This window comes from Hypanus sabinus, chromosome 2, assembly GCF_030144855.1.
Source record: "Hypanus sabinus isolate sHypSab1 chromosome 2, sHypSab1.hap1, whole genome shotgun sequence".
In the NCBI taxonomy this organism is placed as follows: domain Eukaryota; kingdom Metazoa; phylum Chordata; class Chondrichthyes; order Myliobatiformes; family Dasyatidae; genus Hypanus; species Hypanus sabinus.
This window is the reverse complement of record NC_082707.1, coordinates 404,838-428,629: the sequence shown is the minus strand read 5'-3', so window position 1 is coordinate 428,629 and position 23,792 is coordinate 404,838. Positions and strand designations below refer to the sequence as shown.

The following is a 23,792-nucleotide window of genomic DNA, read 5'->3' as shown; positions in this document are numbered from 1 at the left end:
GGTGGGGGTATCGAAAACTAGAGAACACAGCCTCAAAGTTGAGAGGTGATCTTTTGGAACAGAGGTAAGGAAGAGTTTTTTTTTAAGTCAGAGAGCTGTAAATCTGTGAAATGTTCTGCCACAGACTGAGATGGGGGCAAGTTCATGCATATATTTAAGGCGAAAGTTGATCTCTGCCTTTTCGGTCAGGGCATCAAAGGATACAGCGAGAAGTCAGGTGTAAGGGGTTCAGTGGGATCCAGGATCAGCCGTGATGGAATGGTGGAGCAGACTCAATGGGCTGATTGACCTAATTCTGCTCCTATGTCATATGGCCTTATGAAACATAAAAAAACAAACAGCACAATATATGCCTTTTGGCCCACAAAGCTATGCCGAAAATGTCCCTACCTTAGAACTACTTAGATTTTACCCATAGCCCTCTATTTTTCTAAGCTCCACAAAGCCTTCCAGGAGTCTCCTAAAAGACCCTATAATTTCTGTCTCCACCACCGTTGCCGGCAGCCCATTCCACGCACTCACCACTCTGCATAAAAAACTTACACCTGACATCTCCTCTGTACCTACTCCCCAGCACCTTAAACCTGTGACCTCTTGTGGCAACCATTACAACCCTGGGAAAAAGCCTCTAACTATCCACACGATCAATGCCTTTCATTATCTTGTACACCTCTATCAAGTCACCTCTCATCCTCTGTCACTCGAAGGAGAAAAGGCTGAGTTCACTCAACCTATTCTCATAAGGCATGCTCCCCAATCCTTGTAGATCTCTTCTGCACCCTTTCTATGGTTTCCACATCCTTCCTATAGTGAGGCGACCAGAATTGAGCACAGTACTCCGTGGTGTCTGACCAGGGTCCTATATAGCTGCACCATTACCTCTCGGCTCTTAAACCCAATGCTTGACTGTTGCAAACCTGTCTGCACCATCCATTCCAACAGCAAGTTCCAAACTCTGGGTGAATAAGCATCATCCTCAAATAACCTCTGAACTTTCTGCCCATCACCCCAAAAGTTCTTCCATATCCACCCTATTTACTTTCATATCATTTTCATGTTATATGTCAATGATATGGATAATGGAATTGATGGCTGTGTGGTCAAGTTTGCATACGATATGAAGATAGGTGGAGGGGGAGGTAGTGTTGAGGAAGCAGGATAGCTGCAGGACTGTGACAGTAGTAGAAGGGCAAAGAAGTGGCAGATGAAATATAATGTTTTGAAGTGCATGGTCGTGCACTTTGGTAGAAGAAATAAAGGGTAGACTGGTTTCTCAGCCTGGAAAAAAAATCAAACAGAGGTTCAAAAGGACTTAAGATTCTTATGCAGGATTCCCTAAAGGTTAACTTGCAGGTTGAGTCTGTGGTAAGGAAAGTAAATGCAATGTTAGCATTAATTTCGAGAGGACCAGAATATAAAAGCAGGAATATAATGCTGAGGCTTTATAAGACATTGGTCAGACCTCACTTAGGGTATTGTGAACAGCTTTGGGTCTCTCATCTTAAAAAAAATGCAATGGCATTGGAGAGAATCCAGAGGAGATTCATGAGAACAATCCCAGTAATCAACTGGTTAACATACGAGGAGCGTTTGATGCCCTGGGCCTGGGATTTTCTAAGAATGAAGGGGAATCTCATTAAAACCTATCAAATATTGAAAGGCCTAAATAGAGTGGACATGGGGAGGATGTTTCCTGTAATGGGGGAGTTGAGGACCAGAGTGCACGGCCACAGAATTGAAGGATGCCCATTCAAAACAGAGATGAGGAGGAACTTCTTTTGCCAGAGGTCTATGAACCTGTGGAATTAATTGCCACAGACAGCCGCGAGGCCAAGTGATCGGGCATTTTTAAAGTGGAGGTTAATAGGTTCTTGATTAATCAGGGTGTCAGTTACAGGAAGAAGGCAGAATGGGGTTGATAATATATCAGCCATGATGGTGCGGAGGAGTATATTCAATGGGCCGAATGACCTAATTCCGTTCCTGTGTCTTATGGCCTTACATTGCCCTGTACCCCAAGATTTTTCTCCATTTTAGATTTGCAATCCTCTGCTTCCTCAACACTACCTGACCTTCCACATATCTTTCTGCAAGCCTAGCTACAAAGCCATCAATTCTGTTTTTGCTCGTAGTTCATCATTTTGAATTCCTAGTAGATGTTTTAAGAAACAAACATGCCAAGACACTAAGGCTATGTCCACACTAGACTGGATAATTTTGAAAACGCCAGTTTCGCATAAAAACGATAGGCGTCCACACCAAGCGCTTTTGAAAATACCTCTGTCCACATTAAAACAGGTATTTGGGCAAATGTCCTCCTACTGGGCATGCGCAGGACACATCTACAGAAAACAAGTGACATGTTTGGTGTTGAATCTCACCGTGAAAGGCTTGGCATGTGTTTGTCCAGTTACAGACTAGAAAAACCTAAAACAAAATTGCCAAACTACGGTCATCTGTTTGCTCTCACACAGGACTTCAAACTAATAAAAAACAAATACTGGAGTGTATGGAGGCAACCGACAGGGATTTCACGGGCAGTATGACCCAGCTGACAACGAACACTGAAAAACTGACCAACTCTGTTGCATTAATAAAGCAACTTGTTAAATGTATAAAACACGTCTGCATCAGTGTTATCTTGTATTTCCATGCAATGTTACATTCGGCTGTTACACATCTATTGTCAGAGAAGTACTTGCATAAATAGGTAAACTACCTCCATACAAGCAAGGACAGAAAACAGGGCAAAGTGAGTATACTTATTCAGTAAGTTATCCGTCAAAGTATTTGGTCTCGTTGCCTTCTGTTCTGAAATTGTTAGGTTGTGTGGGGGGTTGCGTTCAAGAAAACATTAAAATGCCACCATCTGTTCCGGCACGTCATGACAACGTTTTTAGAAATCTTAGGTTACCCCGTCCACACTGCTCTGCCCAATCGGCATTTTCAAATTTACACACTCCGGAGGGCATTTTAGAAAAGATCTGATTTTGGGAGAGGAAAATGCCATTTCAGTGTGGACGGAGGGTCAAAACGAAGAGAAAAGGCTTTGGTTACGGATTTATCCGGTCTAGTGTGGACGTAGCCTAAAGCAACGGGATAATGTTTAACAAAAGTTTGAAATGCATAAGTTAATTGAAGAGAAGGCTAATTGAACAAGGTGTCATTAGTGAGAGACAATTATTGTGTAAATCATTTCAACAAAGGAGAAAGAACAGTGATCAATTCAATCAGAAGATCTAAATTCAACACAATAAATAACCTGGGGAACTAGAGATAAATGAAGCATGATCAGAAGTGTGATGGCCAGTCCCTAGGAATGTGCCAGGGAGGCTCACCACTCTGATCCCTACCAACAAAAATAACCCACAACTCCTACATAATCTACTTCTTAGTGTATTATAGATAGGATGTTGAGGTTTACCAGGAAGCTGCCTGGATGAGAGGTAACGTGTTATATCAAGAGGTTAAATAAACTTGCACCACACACATTGTGTGTGTTGCTTGAATTTCCAGCATCCAGATTTCCTCGTGTTGTGTTAAATAAACTAGGGTTGTTTTCTTTGGAGTGGAGGAGGCTGAGGGGAGATCTGAAAGAGGTTTATTAGATTATGAAAGGTAGAAGTAGAGAGACAATGTCTTTTCTCCCCCAGAGTTTAAATGTCTAATACCAGAGGCTGTATATTTAAGGTAAGAGGGGATAATTTCAAAGGAGATGAGAGGAACAAGTTTTTTTATTTCTTTCTCTTTTTTCTTTTACACAGAACGTAGTGGGTACCTGGAATGTGCTGCCGGGATGGTGATAGAGGCAAAAACATTAGAGACTTTGTAAACAACAACACACACAAAATGCTGGTGGAACACAGCAGGCCAGGCAGCATCTATAGGGAGAAGCGCTGTCGACGTTTCGGGCCGAGACCCTTCGTCAGGACGTCTCTTCGCCCGAAACGTCGACAGCGCTTCTCCCTACAGATGCTGCCTGGCCTACTGTGTTCCACCAGCATTTTCTATGTGTTGTTGTTTGAGTTTCCAGCATCTGCAGATTTCCTCGTGTTTGCTCTTTAAAGAGACTTTGTAAAATACATTTAGCAAAAGTCACATGTATCAGTATCACAATAGAATAAAGGAAATTACAGATGCATTAGAGAGGAGCTTGCCCAGGTGGATTGGAAGAGGATGCTGGTTGGGATGATGACAGAGTAGAGATAGCTGAAGTTTCTGGGAATAGTTCACAAGGCACAAGATAGATATGTTCCACAGAAGTAATTCTCAAATGACAGGGGTTGGCAACTGCAGCTAACAAGGGAAGCAAAGAACTACATAAAAGCCAAGGAAAGGGCATATAAGGTAGCAAATATAAATGGAAAATATAATGTAATAAATATATAATGAAATACAAAAATTGGATCAGTCCATGATTGAATGGTGGAGCAGACTTGATGGGCCAAATGGCCAAATGGCCTACTTCTACTCTTATATCTTATGGTCTTATAGAAGCAAGGAGAAAATGCTGAGCCTGTATAAAACATTAGTCAGGCCACTCTTGGAGTATTGTCAACAGTTTTGGGCCCCACATCTCAGAAAGGACGTGTTGTCATTGGAGAGAGTTGAGAGGAAGTTCATGAGGATGATTCTGGGAATGAAGGGGTTAACATACGAGTAGTGTTTGACAGTTTTGAGCCTGTGCTCACTGGAATTTAGAAGAATATGTAGGGGGGTGGAGAGGATTTCATTGAAACCTACAGAATGTTGAAAGGATTAAATAGGGTGGATGTGGAGAGGATGTTTCCTATGGTGGGGGTATCCAGAACTAGAGGACACAGCCTCAAAATTAAGGGGTGATCTTTTAGAACAGAGGCAAGGAGGAAATTTTTTTATCTAGAGAGAAGTAAATCTGTGGAATGCTCTGCCACAGACTGCAGTGAACATTGGGTCCATGGGCAGAAGTTGATAGTTTCCTAATCGGTAAGGGCATCAAAGGATATGGTGAGAGGTCAGGTGTATGGGGTTGAGGGGAATCTGGGATCAGCCATGATGGAATGGCAAACAGACAAGTTGTGCTAAATGACCTAATTCTACTTCTACGTCTTATATGCACGATTGTGAGGAAAATGTCTTATGGTCTTATAGGCACATGATTGCGAGGAAAATGGAAGGATTTGGACACTGTGTCAACAAAGGGGATTAGCTTAGTTGGTTACTTGATTACCAACTTAATTGGTTTAGCATAACATTGTGGGCCAAAGGCTTGTCCTGGGTTTTTTTATGCTCTATATTCCAATGTTTCAAACAAAAGTGAACTAGATGTCAATAGCAAACCCACCAACTGAGGTGAAGGCAAATTTCCAGCCACGGTTATCTCCTGAATCATCGGTGTGAAAGAGAACCTGGACACTGCTGCTGTTGGTCACGACCCTTCCAGGACTCTTATCACCGCAAAAAGGACCAAACTCCTTCAATCCAGCTTTGATCTGCAACAGAGAACACAACAGAAAATGGAAGTGCCTGCTAGGCTAAAGTCCAGAAAAAACATTGATTCAATAAAAACAGAATACTCTAAGTCAGGAAAAACACAGCAAAAATGATGTTCACTGCAGTGCTTTGCAAACCTCCCAAAATAAAAAGCCAAATATCTTATCAGCCAATCATGAGGCAGCAACTCAATGCATAAAAGCATGCAGACATGATCAAGAGGTTCAGCTGTCGTTCAGACCAAACATAATGGGATGAAATGTTACCCAAGTGATTTTGATCGTGGGATGTAGCTGTGCTAAACAGGGTGGTTTGAATATCTAAGAAACTGCTGATCTCCTGGGATTTTTACACACAAGTCTCCAGAGTTTACATAGAATGGTGTGAAAAACAAAAAACAAGTGACCAGTTCTGTTGATGAAAACAACTTAATGAGAGACATCAGAGGAGAATAGCCAGACTGGTTCAAGCTGACAAGAAGGTGACAGTAACTCAAATAACCACACATTTAAGCAACAGTGTGCAGAGCATCTCTGAATGCACACATGAGAACATAAGAAATAAGAAATAGGAAGAGTAGGCCATCCGGCCTATCGAGATGCCATGCCATTCAGAAAGATCATGCCTGATCTGTCCATAAACTCTGCTCCATCTACCTGCCTTTTCCCCATAACCCTTAATTCCCCTACTATGTAAAAACCTATCTAACTATATCTTAAATATATTTAGTGAAGAAGCCTCAACTGCTTCCCTGGGCAGAGAATTCCACAGATTCACCTCTCTCTGGGAAAAAGTTTCTCCTCATCTCCGTCCTAAATCTTCTCCCCTGAATCTTGAGGCAATGTCCCCTAGTTCTAGTCTCACCTACCAATGGAAACAACTTTCCTACTTCTATCTAAATTACTCCTTTCAAAATTTTGTATGTTTCTATATGATCCCCTCTCATTCTTCTGAATTCCAGAGAGTATAGTCCCAAGCGACTCAATCTCTCCTCATAGGTTAACCCCTTCATCCCTGGAATCACCCTGGTAAACCTCCTCTGCACTGCCTCCGAAGCCAGTATATCCTTCCTCAAGTTCAGAGACCAGAATTGCACACAGTACTCCGGGTGCAGCCTCACCAATACCCTGTATACTTGCAGTATGACCTCCCTGCTCTTGAATAGATGAGGAAGAACTTGTTTAGCCAGACAGTGGTATATCTGTAGAATTCATTGCACAGATGGCTGTGGAGGTCAAGTCATTGGGTATATTTAAAGCAGAGGATGATATATTCTTGATCAGTTAGGGTATCAAAGGTTATGAGGAGAACGTATAATGTTGAGCGATAATTGGCCATGATAGAATGGCAGAGCAGAAGGGCCAAATGGCCTAATTCTGCTCCAATGTCTTATGGTGTAACATAATCTCTCCTCCTAACTACTACCTTTCAGTGCTAGGAACATCCCTGTACATTTCCACAGTATCCTCATCCATGCCATTTTTCCTCCAGTGTGCTAATACAACTATCCACAGGACCGAGTACTGAAACCAGTTTGTAATTGGTTCAGCCAATTTTCTGGTAGACAGTGAATTTGTGTGTGTATTTGGCTGGGAGATGGATGGGTGGGAGAGAATGGTCCCAGCGTAATTTGGGGCGGCACAATAGCATAGTGGTTAGCACCATACTTTATTGTACCAGTGACCGGGGTTCAATTCCTGCCACTGCCTATAAGAAAATTGTACATTCTCCCCAGACTGCGTGGGTTTCCTCTCCCATTACAAAGAAGTACCATTTGGTAGGTGTACCGTATAGCCTACATTATAATAAGGGATTAATTAATGTTACGGTAACACGTCGTTGCTTGCGCTCTTGGGCACGTATTGATCTGTATGTGCGTTTCAAATTCGGACTCTACCAGTAAAGAACCATGAAACTTAGCTCCCATCTCCAGCACTTTTATTAATAACATAGTTGTGTAAACAGGCCACGTACACAACAAATTGGCGATGAGAATTATGAACCTACATCTTATTGGAACGCCATGTTTTAGTTGATAACGTCACTCGGGAGGAGAAGAGAGAGAAGGGAGATGAAAAGGAGCGACACAGAATCAGTGGTGGAGGTAGATACACTAGTGAAGTTCTTTGAGGAGGTGACCGGGCATATAGATGAGAGTAGTGCAGTGGATGTGATCTACATGGATTTTAGTAAGGCATTTGACAAGGTTCCACACGGTAGGCTTATTCAGAAAGTCAGAAGGCATGGGATCCAGGGAAGTTTGGCCAGGTTGATTCAGAATTGGCTTGCCTGCAGAAAGCAGAGGGTCGTGGTGGAGGGAGTACATTCAGATTGGAGGGTTGTGACTAGAGGTGTCCCACAAGGATCTGTTCTGGGACCTCTACTTTTCGTGATTTTTATTAACGACCTGGATGTGGGGGTAAAAGGGTGGGTTGGCAAGTTTGCAGACAACACAAAGGTTGGTGGTGTTGTAGATAGTGTAGAGGATTGTCGAAGATTGCAGAGAGACATTGATAGGATGCAGAAGTGGGCTGAGAAGTGGCAGATGGAGCTCAACCCGGAGAAGTGTGAGGTGGTACACTTTGGAAGGACAAACTCCAAGACAGAGTACAAAGTAAATGGCAGGATACTTGGTAGTGTGGAGGAGCAGAGGGATCTGGGGATACATGTCCACAGATCCCAGAAAGTTGCCTCACAGGTAGATAGGGTAGTTATGAAAGCTAACACCCCATAAGCTTTCTTAAGTCGAGGGACAGAGTTTAAGAGACGCGATGTAATGATGCAGCTCTATAAAACTCTAGTTAGGCCACACTTGGAGTACTGTGTCCAGTTCTGGTCACCTCAGTATAGGAAGAATGTGGAAGCATCAGAAAGGGTGTAGAGGAGATTTGCCAGGATGCTGCCTGGTTTAGACAGTAGGGATTATGATCAGAGATTAAGGGAGCTAGGGCTTTACTCTTGGAGAGAAGGAGGATGAGAGGAGACATGATAGAGATGTACAAGATATTAAGAGGAATAGACAGAATGGACAGCCAGCGCCTCTTCCCCAGGGCACCACTGCTCAGTACAAGAGGACATGGCTTTAAGGGGAGGGAAGTTCAAGGGGGATATTAGAGGAAGGTTTTTCACAGAGAGGGGTTGGTGCGTGGAATGCACTGCCTGAGGCAGTGGTAGAGGCAGATACACTAGCGAAATTTAAGAGACAACTAGACAGGTATATGGAGGAATTTAAGGTGGGGGGGTTATATGGGAGGCAGGGTTTGAGGGTCGGCACAACATTGTGGGCCGAAGGGCCTGTAACGTGCTGTACTCTTTTATGTTATCCTTAAACTGTGACCCCTCGTTCTGTACTTCCCCAACATCAGGAACAACCTTCCTGCATCTAGCCTGTCCAATCCCTTTCGAATTTTATACGTTTCAATTAGATCCCCTCCTCAATCTTCTAAATTCCAGTGAGTATAAGCCTAGCTGATCCAGCCTTTCTTCATAAGAAAGTCCTGCCATCCCAGGAATCAATCTGGTGAACCTTCTTTGTACTCCTTCTATGGCAAGAATGTCTTTCCTCAGATTGGGGGACCAAAACTGCACACAATACTCCAGCTGTGGGCTCACCAAGGCCTTGTACAACTGCAGTAGAACCTCCCTGCTCCTGTGTTCGAATCCTCTTGCTATTAATGCCAACATACCATTCACCACTTCCACCGCCTGCTGTACCTGCATGCCCACTTTCAATGACTGGTGTACAATGACACCCAGGTCTTGTTGCACCTCCCCTTTTCCTAATTGGCCACCATTCAGATAATAATCTGTTTTCCTGTTCTTGCAACCAAAGTGAATAACCTCACATTTATCCACATTAAATTGCATCTGCCATGAATTTGCCCATTCACCTAACCTATCCAAGTCACCCTGCTTCCTCTTAGCATCCTCCTCACAGCTAACACTGCCGCCCAGCTTCGTGTCACCCGCAATCTTGAAGATGCTGCATTTAATTCCCTTGTTTAAATCATTAATATATATTGTAAACAACTGGGGTCCCAGCACTGAGCCTTGCAGTACCCCATTAGTCACTGCCTGCCATTCTGAAAAGGGCCCGTTTATTCCCATTCTTTGATTCCTGTCTGCCAACAAATTCTCTATCCACATCAATACCATACCCTCAATACCGTGTGCTTTATGTATGCACACTAATCTCCTGTGTGGCACCTTGTCAAAAGCCTTTTGAAAATCCAAATATACCACATCCACTGGTTCTCCCCTATCCCACATCCACTGGTTCTCCTCTCTACTAGTTACATCTTCAAAAAAATTCTATAAGATTCATCAGACATGATTTTCCTTTCACAAATCCATGCTGACTTTGTCCGATGATTTCACCGCTTTCCAAATGTGCTGTTATCACAGCTTTGATAACCGACTCTTGCCTTTTCCCCACCACTGATGTCAGGCTAACCAGTCTATAATTCCCCGGTTTCTTTCTCCCTCCTTTTTTTAAAAAGTGGGGTTACATTAGCCACCCTCCAATCCTCAGGAACTAATCCAGAAACTAAGGAGATTTGAAAAATTATCACTAATGCATCCACTATTTCTTGGGCTACTTCCTTAAGCACTCTGGGATGTAGACCATCTGGCCCTGGGGATTTATCTGCCTTTAATCCCTTCAAATTACCTAACACCACTTCCCTGCTAACATGTATTTCCCTCAGTTCCTTCATCTCACTAGACCCTCGGTCCCTCACTATTTCCGGAAGATTATTTATGTCCTCATTAGTGAAGACAGAACCAAAGTAGTTATTCAATTGGTTGACCATGTCCTTGTTCCCCATGATCAATTCACCTGTTTCTGACTGTAAGGGACCTACATTTGTCTTAACCAATCTTTTTCTTTTCACATATCTATAAAAGCTTTTACAGTCAGTTTTTATGTTCCCTGCCAGCTTTCTCTCATAATCTTTTTTTCCTTTCCTAATTAAGCCCTTTGTCCTCCTCTGCTGGACTCTGAATTTCTCCCAGTCCTCAGGTGTGCCGCTTTTTCTGGCTAATTTATATGTTTCTTCTTTGGAATTTGATACTATCCCTAATTTCCCTTGTCAGCCACGGATGCACTACCTTCCCTGGTTTATTCTTTTGCCAAACTGGAATGAAAAATTGTTGTAGTTCATCCATGCGATCTTTAAATGCTTGCCATTGCATATCCACTGTCAACCCTTTAAGTGTCATTTGCCAGTCTATCTTAGCTAATTCACGTCTCATACCTTCAAAGTTACCCTTCTTTAAGTTCAGAACCTTTGTTTCTGAATTAACTATGTCACTCTCCATCTTAATGAAGAATTCCACCATATTATCGTCACTCTTACCCAAGGGGCCTCACATGACAAGATTGCTAACTAACTAACTAACTGGAATTTAGAAGATTGAGGGGGTATCTTATTGAAACGTATAAAATTATAAAGGGAGTGGACAGGCTAGATGCAGGAAGATTATTCCCGATGTTGGGGAAGTCCAGAACGATGGGTCACAGTTTAAGGACCAAGGGGAAGCCTTTTAGGACTGAGATGAGGAAAAACTTCTTCACACAGAGCGGTGAACCTGTAGAATTCTCAGCCACAGGAAACAGTTGAGGCCAGTTCATTGGCTATATTTAAGAGGGAGTTAGATATGGCCCTTGTGGTTAAAGGGATCAGGGGGTATGGAGAGAAAGCAGGTACAGGGTTCTGAGTTGGATGATCAGCCATGATCATACTGAATGGTGGTACAGACTCGAAGGGCCGAAGGGCCTACTCCTGCACCTATTTTCTATGTTTCTAACCCTTCCTTGTTGCTCAATACCCAGTCTAAAATGGCCTGCTCTCCAGTTGGTTGTTCAACATGTTGGTTCAGAAAACCATCCCGCATACATTCCCAGAAATCCCCTTCCTCAGCACCCTTACCAATTTGGTTCACCCAATCTATATGTAGATTGATGTCACCCATTATAACTGCTGTTCCTTTATTGCACGCATTTCTAATTTCCTGTTTAATGCCATCCCCAACCTCACTACTACTTTTAGGTGGTCTGTACACAACTCCCACCAGCGTTTTCTGCCCCTTAGTGTTATGCAGCTCTGCCCATATCAATTCCACATCCTTCAGGCTAATGTCCTTCCTTTCTATTGCATTAATCTCCTCTCTAAACAGCAACGCTACCCCACCTCCTTTTCTTTCCTGTCTATCCCTCCTGAGTATTGAATATCCCTGGATGTTGAGCTCCCATCCTTGGTCACACTGGAGCCATGTCTCTAAGATCCCAACTATATCATATTCATTAATAACTATCTGCACATTCAATTCATCCACCTTGCTACGAATGCTCCTTGCATTGACACACAAAGCCTTCAGGCTTGTTTTCACAACACTCTTAGCCCTTATACAATTATGTTGAAAAGTGGCCCTTTTTGATTTTTGCCCTGGATTTGCCTACCTGCCACTTTTATTTTTCACCTTACTACTTTTTGCTTCTACCCTCATTTTACACCCCTCTGTCCCTCTGCACTTGTTCCCATCCTCCTGACTGTTAACCCAGTTCTCCGCACAGTACAGTATCCTCTACTTCGTATTGTGGACATCTTTGCTTCCCTGTCAGGAGCTGAAAATTTCACAAAAATCGATTTGGCCCCGGCTTATCTCCAAATGGAAATTGATGATGCATCCAAGAAATACCTAACAATAAATACACACAAAGGACTTTACTAGTACAACAGGTTGGTGTTTGGGATAGCATCAGATCCTGCAGTCTGGCAAAGGGCAATGGACAAGGTCCTGCAGGGGATTCCAGGGACTCTGTGTTATCTGGATGACATCATTGTTACTGGCAAAGATGACAACGAACATCTTTCTAACCTTGAACAAGTGCTCACCAGGTTACGAGAATATGGGCTCAAAGCTAATTGACAGAAATGTGAGTTTTTCAAAAAGGAAACCTCATACTGTGGGCATGTTATCAACAAGGACAGCTTACACACTCAAGACAAGATAGAAGCAGTGCTTAAGGCACCACCACCTGAAAATGTGTCTCAGCTGAGAGCATATCTTGGACTAGTGAACTATTACAAGTTCTTGCCTAACCTATCCACAGTCCTACACCCACTAAATGCACTATTACAGACAGGGACACAATGGAAGTGGACTGAGAGCTGTGAGAAAGCATTTTAAGAAAATAAAAGATTCATAACTTCAGAAGGGGTGCTCACGCACTTTGACCCTTCCTTACCAATCCAACTGGCTTGTGATGCCTCACCCCATAGGATAGGAGCTGTGTTATCTCACAAGTTTCCAGATGGCTCAGAAGACCAATAGCCTTTGCCTCAAGAATGCTAATTTCAGCTGAATGCAACTGCGCCGAGATTGACAGAGAGGCCCTAAGCCTCGTGCAGGAAAATCAAGAAATTTACCTGTCTGGTCAAAAGTTTACCCCGTTGACTGACCATCAGCCTCTTGTGTCAATCTTCAATCCAAGAAAAGGCATTCTAGTGATGACAGAACAAAGGCTGCAGTAATGGTCTCTTTTCTTAGGAGGTCACATGTATGACATTGAACACAAGGGGACCAAGCAACATGGCAACACAGATGATTTGTCATGTTTACCACTGCCGACTTCAGAGATAACTACACAAATGGATTCAGCAGAGGTCTTTCATACAACAATAGTTGAACAATTACCGGTGACAAACAGCCTCATTGAAAGAGAAACATGCAATGACCCTATGTTGTCAAAAGCGTATGACATCACGATAAAGGGATGTCCAGCATGTGGTAACATGGTTTCCAGTCTTCTCAACGAGAAAGGAGCAGTTGTCAGTGTGTCAGGGAACACTAATGTGTGGTTCACGAGTTGTGATTCCTCCTAAGCTGCGCACCAGAGTGCTGGAGGAACTGTACAAGGGGCACCTAGGTACCGTAAAGATGAAAGGTCTTGCCCGTGCCTATGTATGGTGGCCAGGAATCGATAAACAGATTGAGGACTTGACCAAGAACTGCTCTGGATGTCAAAAGATCCAGAACACACCACAAGCCCCTCTCCATCCATGGGAGTGGCCCTCATTACCATGGCAATGAGTGCACATCAACTTTGCTGGATCATTCATGGACTGAGGGCCATGTTCGCCAGGAATGGCATACTAGAGCAGATCTGCACAGACAATGGATGACAATTTGTCTCTGAAGAATTCCAAGTTTTGTGAAGAACAATGGAATCAAGCACTTTGCATCTGCCCCTTACCATCCATCCACAAATGGCTTGGCAGAAAGGTTTGTGCAGACATTCAAGAAAGCCATCAAGGCAATGGACAGCAAAAATCGACCACTGCAACACAAGATAGACATCTTTCTCCTTGCCGATCGTAACATAGTACATGCCACCGCTAATCAGACTCCAGTGATGATGTTTCTGAACAGGAACCTGAGGTCCCGGATGGATCTTCTCAAACCAAATGTACGGTGTGATGTGGAGAACAGACAGTTCAAACACTTGAATGCTAAGTCAACACAGAGCTTCAGTGTGGGACAGTCAGTCCTTGCACGATTACTGGACTGAAAAGTGGCAGCCGGGTACAATTTCCGCTATAGATGGGCCACTGTGTTGCCTTTATGGCATTTGTTTAGTTTATAATATTTTCGCTTTAGTAACTCGTTTGTTAGCATTTTCTAGTTAAAGTTAAGATCGTTTAAAGCAAATTCGTTGTCTGTGATATATCACGGCATGCGATGATGTCACACCCGGTTTTGCCGCATCTTGTGGGAAAAATACCGGTTTGGAGAAATGGGAAGGAGGGGGCTCACATCTGCAGGATCAGCACAAGAAAAGTTTTCTTTCTACGCACTAGAAACATCAGTGAAGCAATGCCGTAAATTCATGAGATAATCGATGTATTGAATTAAAAATGTTAACGCTGATTCTGTTAAAAGTAATGACGGTTGATAAGGTTTATGTTTTCGTTTGTTAAAGAGTTGCGGATAGTTTGTGTTGAAGTGTATTTAAAGCAGTCAATGGCATAGGTAGATACTGACTGTATGTTGCACTTTAATGTAATGTAGTTGTTGTAGTTTTACTTTTGCAAGTATTTACGATGTAAATGTGGTATCAAGAAGGAAACAAATACTGTATACATTTTGTATTGTTTTATCAACAGTTTTCACCATACGTTAATATGGAAGAGTGAACAGTAAACGGTTAATCTTACTGCAATCCTGTCTTCATTGACTACGGTTTACCTCGGTGTTTAGTTCAGAGTTCTCTTACACCTGAGCGAGAACACTACAGCCACTGATGTATTCAGTGGAGATGGGAGAGAACATATGGAGACATCATGTGGACCAAATCCTGGATGCCCAGGTGAAAAACGCAACACCTTGCCCGGACTCCCTGACATACATGCAAACACTCCTGATGTGACGACATCAGCTTCATCTACAGATAAACCTGTCATCAGTGCTGAGGGCCCACCTGATGTATCTGTGGAGACTCATTCCCCAAAGCAAACGTCTCAACATATAACATATAACAATCACAGCATGGAAACAGGCCATCTCGGCCCTCCTAGTCCGTGCCGAACTCTTAATCTCACCTAGTCCCACCTACCCGCACTCAGCCCATAACCCTCCACTCCTTTCCTGTCCATATACCTATCCAATTTTACCTTAAATGACACAACTGAACTGGCCTCTACTACTTCTACAGGAATTTCATTCCACACAGCTATCAATCTCTGAGTAAAGAAATACCCCCTCGTGTTTCCCTTAAACTTCTGCCCCCTAACTCTCAAATCATGTCCTCTAGTTTGAATCTCCCCTACTCTCAATGGAAACAGCCTATTCACGTCAACTCTATCTATCCCTCTCAAAATTTTAAATAGCTCGATCAAATCCCCCCTCAACCTTCTACGCTCCAATGAATAGAGACCTAACTTGTTCAATCTTTCTCTGTAACTTAAGTGCTGAAACCCAGGTAACATCCTAGTAAATCGTCTCTGCACTCTCTCTAATTTATTGATATCTTTCCTATAATTCGGTGACCAGAACTGTACACAATATTCTAAATTTGGCCATACCAATGCCTTGTACAATTTCAACATTACATCCCAACTTCTGTACTCAATGCTCTGATTTATAAAAGCCAGCGTTCCAAAAGCCTTCTTCACCACCCTATCTACATGAGACTCCACCTTCAGGGAACTATGCACTGTTATTCCTAGATCTCTCTGTTCCACTGCAATTCCTCAATACCATTTACCCTGTATGTTCTATTTGGATTATTCCTGCCAAAATGTAGAACCTCACACTTCTCAGCATTAAACTCCATCTGCCAACGTTCAGCCCATTCTTCTAACCGGCATAAATCTCCCTGTAAGCTTTGAAAACCCACCTCATTATCTACAACACCTCCTACCTTAGTATCATCGGCATACTTACTAATCCAATTTACCACCCATCATCCAGATCATTTATGTATATTACAAACAACATTGGGCCCAAAACAGATCCCTGAGGCACCCCGCTAGTCACCGGCCTCCATCCCGATAAACAATTATCCACCACTACTCCTAATCAGATCCTGTCTATCCAGATAATTATAAATACTATCTCTAAGAATACCTTCCATTAATTTACCCACCACTGATATCAAACTGACAGGTCTATAATTGCTAGGCTTACTTCTAGAACCCTTTTTAAACAATGGAACCACATGAGCAATACGCCAATCCTCCGGCACAATCCCCGTTTCTAATGACATCTGAAAGTTCTCCGTCAGAGCTCCTGCTATCTCAGGACAGACATTACCCAGAGAGGCAGAGAAGACCTCCCCAGAGAAAAAGGCTTGGTATAATCTGATATTATTGTTATAATTTGTAAACAAATGGTAGGCATTTGTATGTTAAGGGTAAACATATTTGTTTAGCATAGTGCCCCAGTAAAAAAAAAGTTGATACACTATTAAAATAAAAGGGGAGGAGTGTACTGTATAGCCTACATTATAAGGGACTACTTTATGTTGTAGTAACACGTCGTTGCATGCACTATTAAGCGTGTATTGATCTGTATGTGTGTGTCAAGTTCAGACTCTACCGGTAAAGAACAATGAAACTTAGTTACCATCTCCAGCGTTTTTATTAATAACATAGTTGTGTAAATGGGCAACATACACAACAGTAGGTTAATTAGTCATTGTAAATTTTCCCATGATTAGGGTAGGATTAAACTGGAAGATTGCTGGGCGGCACAACTTGAAGGGCCAGTAGGGCCTACTCCATGCTATATGTCAATAAATAACTAAATGAATAGAAACATAGAAAATAAAATAATTTATGCAGGCACTTTATAGTAGGATATGTTACAAGTTCAGTTAGAACGTAAAGCACAGGAACAGGTAATTTGGCTACAATGTTATGCTGAACCAATTAAATTTGTAATCAAACAGCTAACTTATCTCTTCTGCCTACACAATACCCATATCCTTCAATTCTCTTCATATTCATGTGCCTATCAAAACATTACTTAAATGTCCCTAACAATCTGCCTCGACCACCACCCTGGGCAGTGCATTCCAGGCACCTATCACTTTGTGTAAAAAGACTTGCTCCTCACATCTCCTTTGAAATTACTCCCTCTCACTTTCAATTCATGCCCTCTGGTATTCGACATTTCAACCCTTGGAAAAAGATAGTCTGTCTATGTCTCTTAATCTCAAACCTCTATTAGGTCTCCTCTCAGCCTCTGCCACTCCAGAGAAAACAACCCAAGTGTGTACAACTTCTCGTTGTAGCACATGCCCTCTAATCCAGGCAGCATTCATGGTGAACCATCGGCAAGGCCACAATATCCTTCCTATTATGGGGCACTTCTACATTAATTTGACAAAGGAACTAAAGTTCCTCAAGTTCAAGCTGATTCTCATTTAGCTCTTTACTCACATATAGAGCTAAATTCAACAACATTCCCTGGGACCAAGGTGCAAAACAGAATACGCAGTCAGATATATTGTTAATCAATGGTCCTTCTTTAGGTCACTGATTATGCCCATATAAAAAGAAACACATTCCAATACACACATTTCAGTGCTCACCTTCAGATAGTCATAAGGGCAATCCACATCTGGGTGGTCTTCTAGATCAAAGATGTCAACAAACTCCAGCGTGATAAGAAACCCATCTTCCAGTTCAATGCGGTACAAACAGTCTGAGCTCTTGGGGTAAGGATTGGGATAGTCTGGGCTGCTGACTATTCCTGATCTTTCTGTGAATACATTATCGCTACACTCAACTGGTAGGAAACAAAAAACATCAATTATTTGATTTGATTTTGATAGAAATGGTGGGACTATTAAAATGGTGTAAGGTTATGCTCCCTTCTCACTGTTACCAAGGGAGGTGGTACAGGAGCCTCAGGACCCACTCCACCAGGATCAGGAACAATTATTACCTTTAACCATCAGGCTGTTGAACCGGGGGGGGGGGGGGGGGGGGAAATTTCACTCACCCCAACACTGAACTGTTCTGACAGCCTATGGACTCACTTTTAAGGACTCTTCATCTCATGTTCTCATATTTATTGCCCGTTTTTCATTTTTGAATTTGCATAGTTTGTTGCATTTATTACATTGGTTGTTTGTCCGTCTTTGGTATTGTGGTTTTTCATTGATTCTATTTTGTTACTGCAAATGGTCACAAGAAAATGAATCTCAGGGATTATATATAGGGACATATATATACTTTGACAATAAATTTCCTTTGAACTTTGACTATTAAATGCTGGTGTTGAGAAAGAACTGCATGGACATGTACAAGAAAGACAGCAAGTTATCTTGCAAGTAAAGTGAATAATTAATACATTCTGGGGGTCCAGAGGATATGTACTTACAGTAAGAGAAGCAGTGGACTCCTGGAGTGGGCTGCTGGGAATGGTGGTGATGGAAACAGACACTATAGTGGCATTTAAGGGCATGTATGTATGTATATGAATATGTAGCATATATAAATATGGAGAGACATGGATCATGTGTAGGTAAAAAAAAAATAATTTAATTTTGTATCTTGTTTGGCACATACATCATGATTCAAAGGGCTTGTTCCTGTGTTGTGCTGTACTCTTCTATCTCAACTACAGTACACAGAGCAAAGAGTGCAAAATAAAGAAGTTTTGCTAATACAAGAGTTAAGGTGCAAGAACCAGAGTTGAACAGTCCTTGAAAGTAAATCTGTAGGTTGTGGAATCAGTTCAGAGTTTGATTGAGAGAAGTTATGCCTTCTGGTACAAGAGGCTGATGGCTAAAGGCTGAGGGGTAGTAACTGTTCATGAACCTGGTAGTGTGAGTCCTGAGGTTCCTGTACCTCCTCTCTAATGGCAGCAGTGGGAAAAGTGGTGGTGGGGGTCCTTGATGATGGATGCTGCTTTCTGCAACAGCGCTGTGTAGATGTGCTCAATAGCGGGGAGGGATTTACCCATGAAGGACTGGGCTGTATCCACAACTTTCTATAAGATTTTCTGTTCAAGGGCATTGGTGTTTCCATTCCAGTCTGTGATGTAAACAGTCAATATACTCTCTTCCACACATCTATACAAATTTGTCGAAGTTGTCACTGAAGGCCAGTGTGCCATTTTGTTGTATCAGGAGCAAGAGGGTAGCCAGGGAAAGAGTGGGTCCTCATCAGGACCAAAGTATTTATCTCTCTGAGCAGCCAGGTGGTGGGCTGTAAAACTGCTCCAAAATAACCAATTTCACACCATATGTCATGATAAGAAAGCAAATCCTCAGATCCTAAATGAATACATATTAAACACAAGAGATCCGGCAGATGCTGGAAATCCAGAGCAACACACACACATGCACGCACGCACGCGCGCAGGTCAGGTAGCATCCATGGAAATAAACACCCTTCATCAAGACTGGAAAGGAAGAGGGAATATGCCAGAATAATTAGGTGGGAGGAAGGGAAGGAGGACTAGCTACGTGATAGGTGAAACCAGGTTAAGTGAGAAAGGTAAAGAGCTGAAGAAGGAATCTGATAGGAGAGGAGAATGGACCATAGGAGAAAGGGAAGGTGAAACAGAACCAGAGGGAAGTGATAGGCAGCTGAGGAGAAGAGATAAAAGGCCAGAGTGGGGGAGGTGAAAAGGGAAGGGGTATTTACTGAGGATGGCAGGAGTTATTCACATTTGGAATGATAAGGGCTAATCAAGGATAGACTCTCGCAAATTTCTACAGATGTACTTTGGAGAGCATTCTAACTGGTTGCATCACTGTCTGGTATATAGGGGCCAGTGCACAGGAGCAGAATAAACTGCAGAGAGTTGTAAATCATGGGCACTAGCCCCTCCAGCAGAGAGGAGATCTTCAACCACACGATGCCTCAAGGCAGCATCCATCGTTAAAGACCCGCAACACCCAGGACATGCCCTTTTCTTATTGCTACCATCAAGGAGGCAGTACAGGAGCCTGAAGGCACACATTCAACATTTTAGGAATAGCTTCATCCCCACTACCATCTTATTTTTTTTATTATTATTATGTATTGCAATATTTTGCTACCGCAAACCGACACATTTCATGGCACATGCTAGTGATATTAAACCTGACTCTGATTACTAAGGCTAGTCCAGAAGTTTAAGGCAGATGAGATCGAAATTTGGTTTAGTGACAGGAAGCAGGGGGTAGTTGTGGAAAGATGTTTTTCTGATTGGAAGTCTGTGCTGCATAAATGGTGTGCTGCAAATATCAGTGCTGGGATTCTTGTTGTTTGCAATATGACTTGGAGGTGAATGCAGATGTAATTGCGTGTTCTTCCCATGATCACACAGTTCCTCAGGTGCTCCAATTTTCTTCCACATTCTAGGTTAGTAAGTGGTAGGAATGCTATACTGGCACCAGAAGCATGGCAACACTTGCGTACTGCTCCCATCACATCCTCACATTGACACAATTATATTGGTCATTGACATAAACGACACATTTCACTGTATGTTTTAGTGTAGACAAGTAAAGCCAATCTTTATCTTGATTAATAAGACCATTGACCATAAGACATAGGAGCAGAATTAGGCCATTCAGCCCACTGAGTCTGCTCTGCCATTCCATCATGGCTGATCCCAGATCCCACTCACTAAGTCCACAGATAATACAAAAGTTTAGCAAAGAAGTTTAAGGATAGAACAGAATAAAGATCAGACAAGGTTGGGAGGAGCACAAGCCAGTTTGTGCACAGTGGTGACTATACACAGACCAGGTAAGCACACTTTTACACAGCCACTGCACTTGTAAATGCGAGTGTGCAGACACCAGAGAAGAACTTCTTTTGCAGGAACTCTACCTATGACAGCATGAACAAACTGAAAGAGGGTGATGAAGAGATTGAGGAGGCATTAGTAATGATCTTTTAAGGATCACTAGATTCCAGAATGGTTCGGGAAGCCTGGAAAATTGCACATGTCACTCCACTCGTCAAGAAGAGTGAGAGGCAGCAGAAAGGAAACTATAGGCCAATTAATCTAAACTCAGTGGTTGGGAAGATGTTTCAGTCCATTATTAAAGGTGAGGTCTCAGGGTACATGATAAAATAGGCCATAATCAGCATGGTTTCCTCCAGAGAAAATCTTACCTAACCAATCTGTCAGAATTCTTTGAAGAAATAACAAGCAGGATTGGCTGATGTTGTATACTTGGAATTTCAGAAGGCCTTTTGACAAGGTGCCACACTTGAGGCTGCTTAACTAGCTATGAGCCCATTGTACTACAGGAAAGATTCTAGCACAGATACAACATTGGCTGATTGGCAGAAGACAAAGAGTGGGAATAAAGGGAGCCTCTTCTGGTTGGCTGCAGGTGACTAGAAGTGATCCACAGGGGTCTGTGTTGGGAGCGATTCTTTTTACATTAAATGCCAATGATTTGGATAATGGAATTGATGGCTTTGTTGCAAAGTTTGCAAACAATATGAAGATAGGTTGAGGAGCAAGTAGTTTTGAGGAAGTAGAGAGGCTACAGAAGGACATAAGACACATTAGGACAATGGGCAAGAAATGGCAGGTGGAATAGCGTCGAGAAATGTATGGTCATGCACTTTGGTAGAAGAAATGAAAGAGTTGACTGTTTTCTAAACAGAGAGAAAATACAAAAAACTGAGGTGCAAAGAGACTCTTGTGCAGTATTCCCTGAAGGTTAAATTGCAGATTAAGTCTGTGGTGAGGAAGGCAAATGCAATGTTAGCATTCCTTTCAAGAGGACTAGAATATAAAATCAAGGATGTAATTTTGAGACTTTACAATGCACTGGTGAGGCCTGAGCAGTTTTGGGCCCCTTATCTTAGAAAGGATGTGCTGAAACTGGAGAGAGCTCAAAGGAGGTTCACGAAAAGGATTCCAGGAAGGAATGGTTCATCATATGAAGAGCATTTGATAGCTCTGGGCCTGTATTCACAACAATTCAGAAGAATGAGGAGTGACTTATCAAATGGTGAAAGGCCTTGATAAAATGGATGTTTCCTATGGTGGGAAGGTCTGACCAGAGGATACAGCCTCAGAATAGAAGGGTGTCCTTTTAGAAAGGAGAAGAAAGCCCTTAACTCCAAGTGGAGTTATTGGGACGCCATTGTGATGGCTTTTTTTTTGCAGGCTTTCTTATTTTTATGAGGCTGTGTTGCTAGCTCAACACTCAACCCAGCACGGATGGAAAGCATGCAAGGGAGCCGGCTGGATTCGAGCTCAGGAGATTTTGCTCTGAAGTCTGGCGCAGATGCCACTACACCACAAGCTGGCCTTTTAGAAAGAAGAGGAGGAATTTCTTTAGCCACAGAATGGCGAGTCTGTGGAATTCTTTGTCACGGGCAGCTCTGGAGACCAAATCTTATGTATATTTAAAGCAGAGGTTGATAGATTCTTGATTGGTCTGGGCATGAAAGGATAAGGTAAGAAGGGAGGTGATTGGGGCGGAGTGGAAAATTGAAACAGCCATGATGAAATGGCTGAGCAAACTGTGGGACAAACATCCTAATTCTGCTCCTACAGTATGTCTTAAAGTCTTATAGTTTTATTATGATGGGTATAGACAGGGTAAATACAAGTAGGCTTTTTCCACTGAGGTTGGATGAGACTACAACTAGAGGTCACGGGTTAAGGGTAAAAGGTGAAATGTTTAAGGAGAACATGAGAGGGAGCTTCTTCACTCAGAGTGTGGAACAAGGTGACAACAGTTGTGGTGGATACCATTCGATTTCAACTTGTTTTGTGACTGCCTGGAAGGAGGCAAATCCCAAGGTTGTATGTAGCATACATACTTTGCTAATAAATGGACTTCGAACATTTAAGAGAAATTTTGATAGGTACATGGATGGGAGGGGTATGGTCTGGATGCACGTTGATGGGACTAGGCAGGTTAATAGTTTGGCATGAACTAGATGTGCTTGTTTCTGTGCTGTAGCATCCTATAACACTATTAGCTGCGAATATCATGACATAGGCCAGTTGACTGACAAACGTGACATATCTTTACACAAATTGGTTTGTGTGTCAATACCTTTACATGTCCGATTATCAGAATGAAGGATGTAACTAAATCGACAGGAACAGTAAAATCCACCGATGTAATTGTGACAAAAGTGGTCACAGGCTAAGGATTCATCCAATTTCTCCACACACTCATCAATATCTGCAAATAAGATTCAACAAAGGATCATACAAATACACAACAGAAGAAATATTTCAGCCCATTTGTTGCAATTCGCTAAAATACACACTCCCAGCTCTTGGCCCATAGTATGTATTTTTTTGGATTCTTCCCACCCAACCATTTTCAGTAATCCCAAGAGACTGGTAACTTTACTGTCTTCGTCAACACCTATTCAACTTCTTGCAGTATCACCCCGTAGAAGCCCAGGTGACACAACACCTGTCTGTCTCCAATTCCCTTTCTCATCATCCAGAGTTCCATACACTCCTTCCAGATGAGGCAGAGATTCCTTGGTAGAACTTCCCATCTGTGGTACTGGCTTCAGTGCTCCTGAACTGGTCTCTATTTCATAGGAGAAGCCAACCCAGCTTTGCAGAACACCTCTATTCAGTCTCCCAGGTGCCAAGGTCCCCAATGTTTCTGAATGTGTCCAGAATATCCTCAAAAGGGACGCTGAAAAGCCAGAAGCCCTAGTACATATTGCTACCTACGACAAAGGTAGAAAAAGGGAGGTGGTCTTGAGAAAAGAATACAGGAAGTTGAGTAAGCTAAGAAGCAGGATCTCAAGAGTAGTAATCTCAGGACTGCTGCCTGTTCCACGTAACAGTGAGGATAGGCATAGAATGAG

The 23,792-nt window shown here is 42.5% G+C and overlaps 1 protein-coding gene across 17 annotated transcripts in view; it reads right to left on the bottom strand.

Annotated features, from left to right (window-relative positions):
• masp1 (MBL associated serine protease 1) overlaps positions 1-23,792 on the bottom strand; it is a 404,010-nt gene that overhangs the window by 337,124 nt on the left and 43,094 nt on the right. For 16 of the 17 annotated variants that reach the window (XR_009515996.1, XR_009516002.1, XM_059990870.1 and 13 more), the window contains exons 4-6: positions 23,012-23,143; positions 17,570-17,766; positions 5,324-5,471 (exon numbers count right to left, since the gene is read on the bottom strand). Coding sequence is in view for 15 of the 17 variants with exons in the window: in XM_059990870.1 (XP_059846853.1) it covers positions 5,324-5,471; positions 17,570-17,766; positions 23,012-23,143 (477 nt within the window). In the remaining 2 variants the exon portion in view is untranslated. The remainder of the gene's footprint in view (positions 1-5,323; positions 5,472-17,569; positions 17,767-23,011; positions 23,144-23,792) is intronic. The other variant, XM_059990875.1, reaches the window with a different exon arrangement.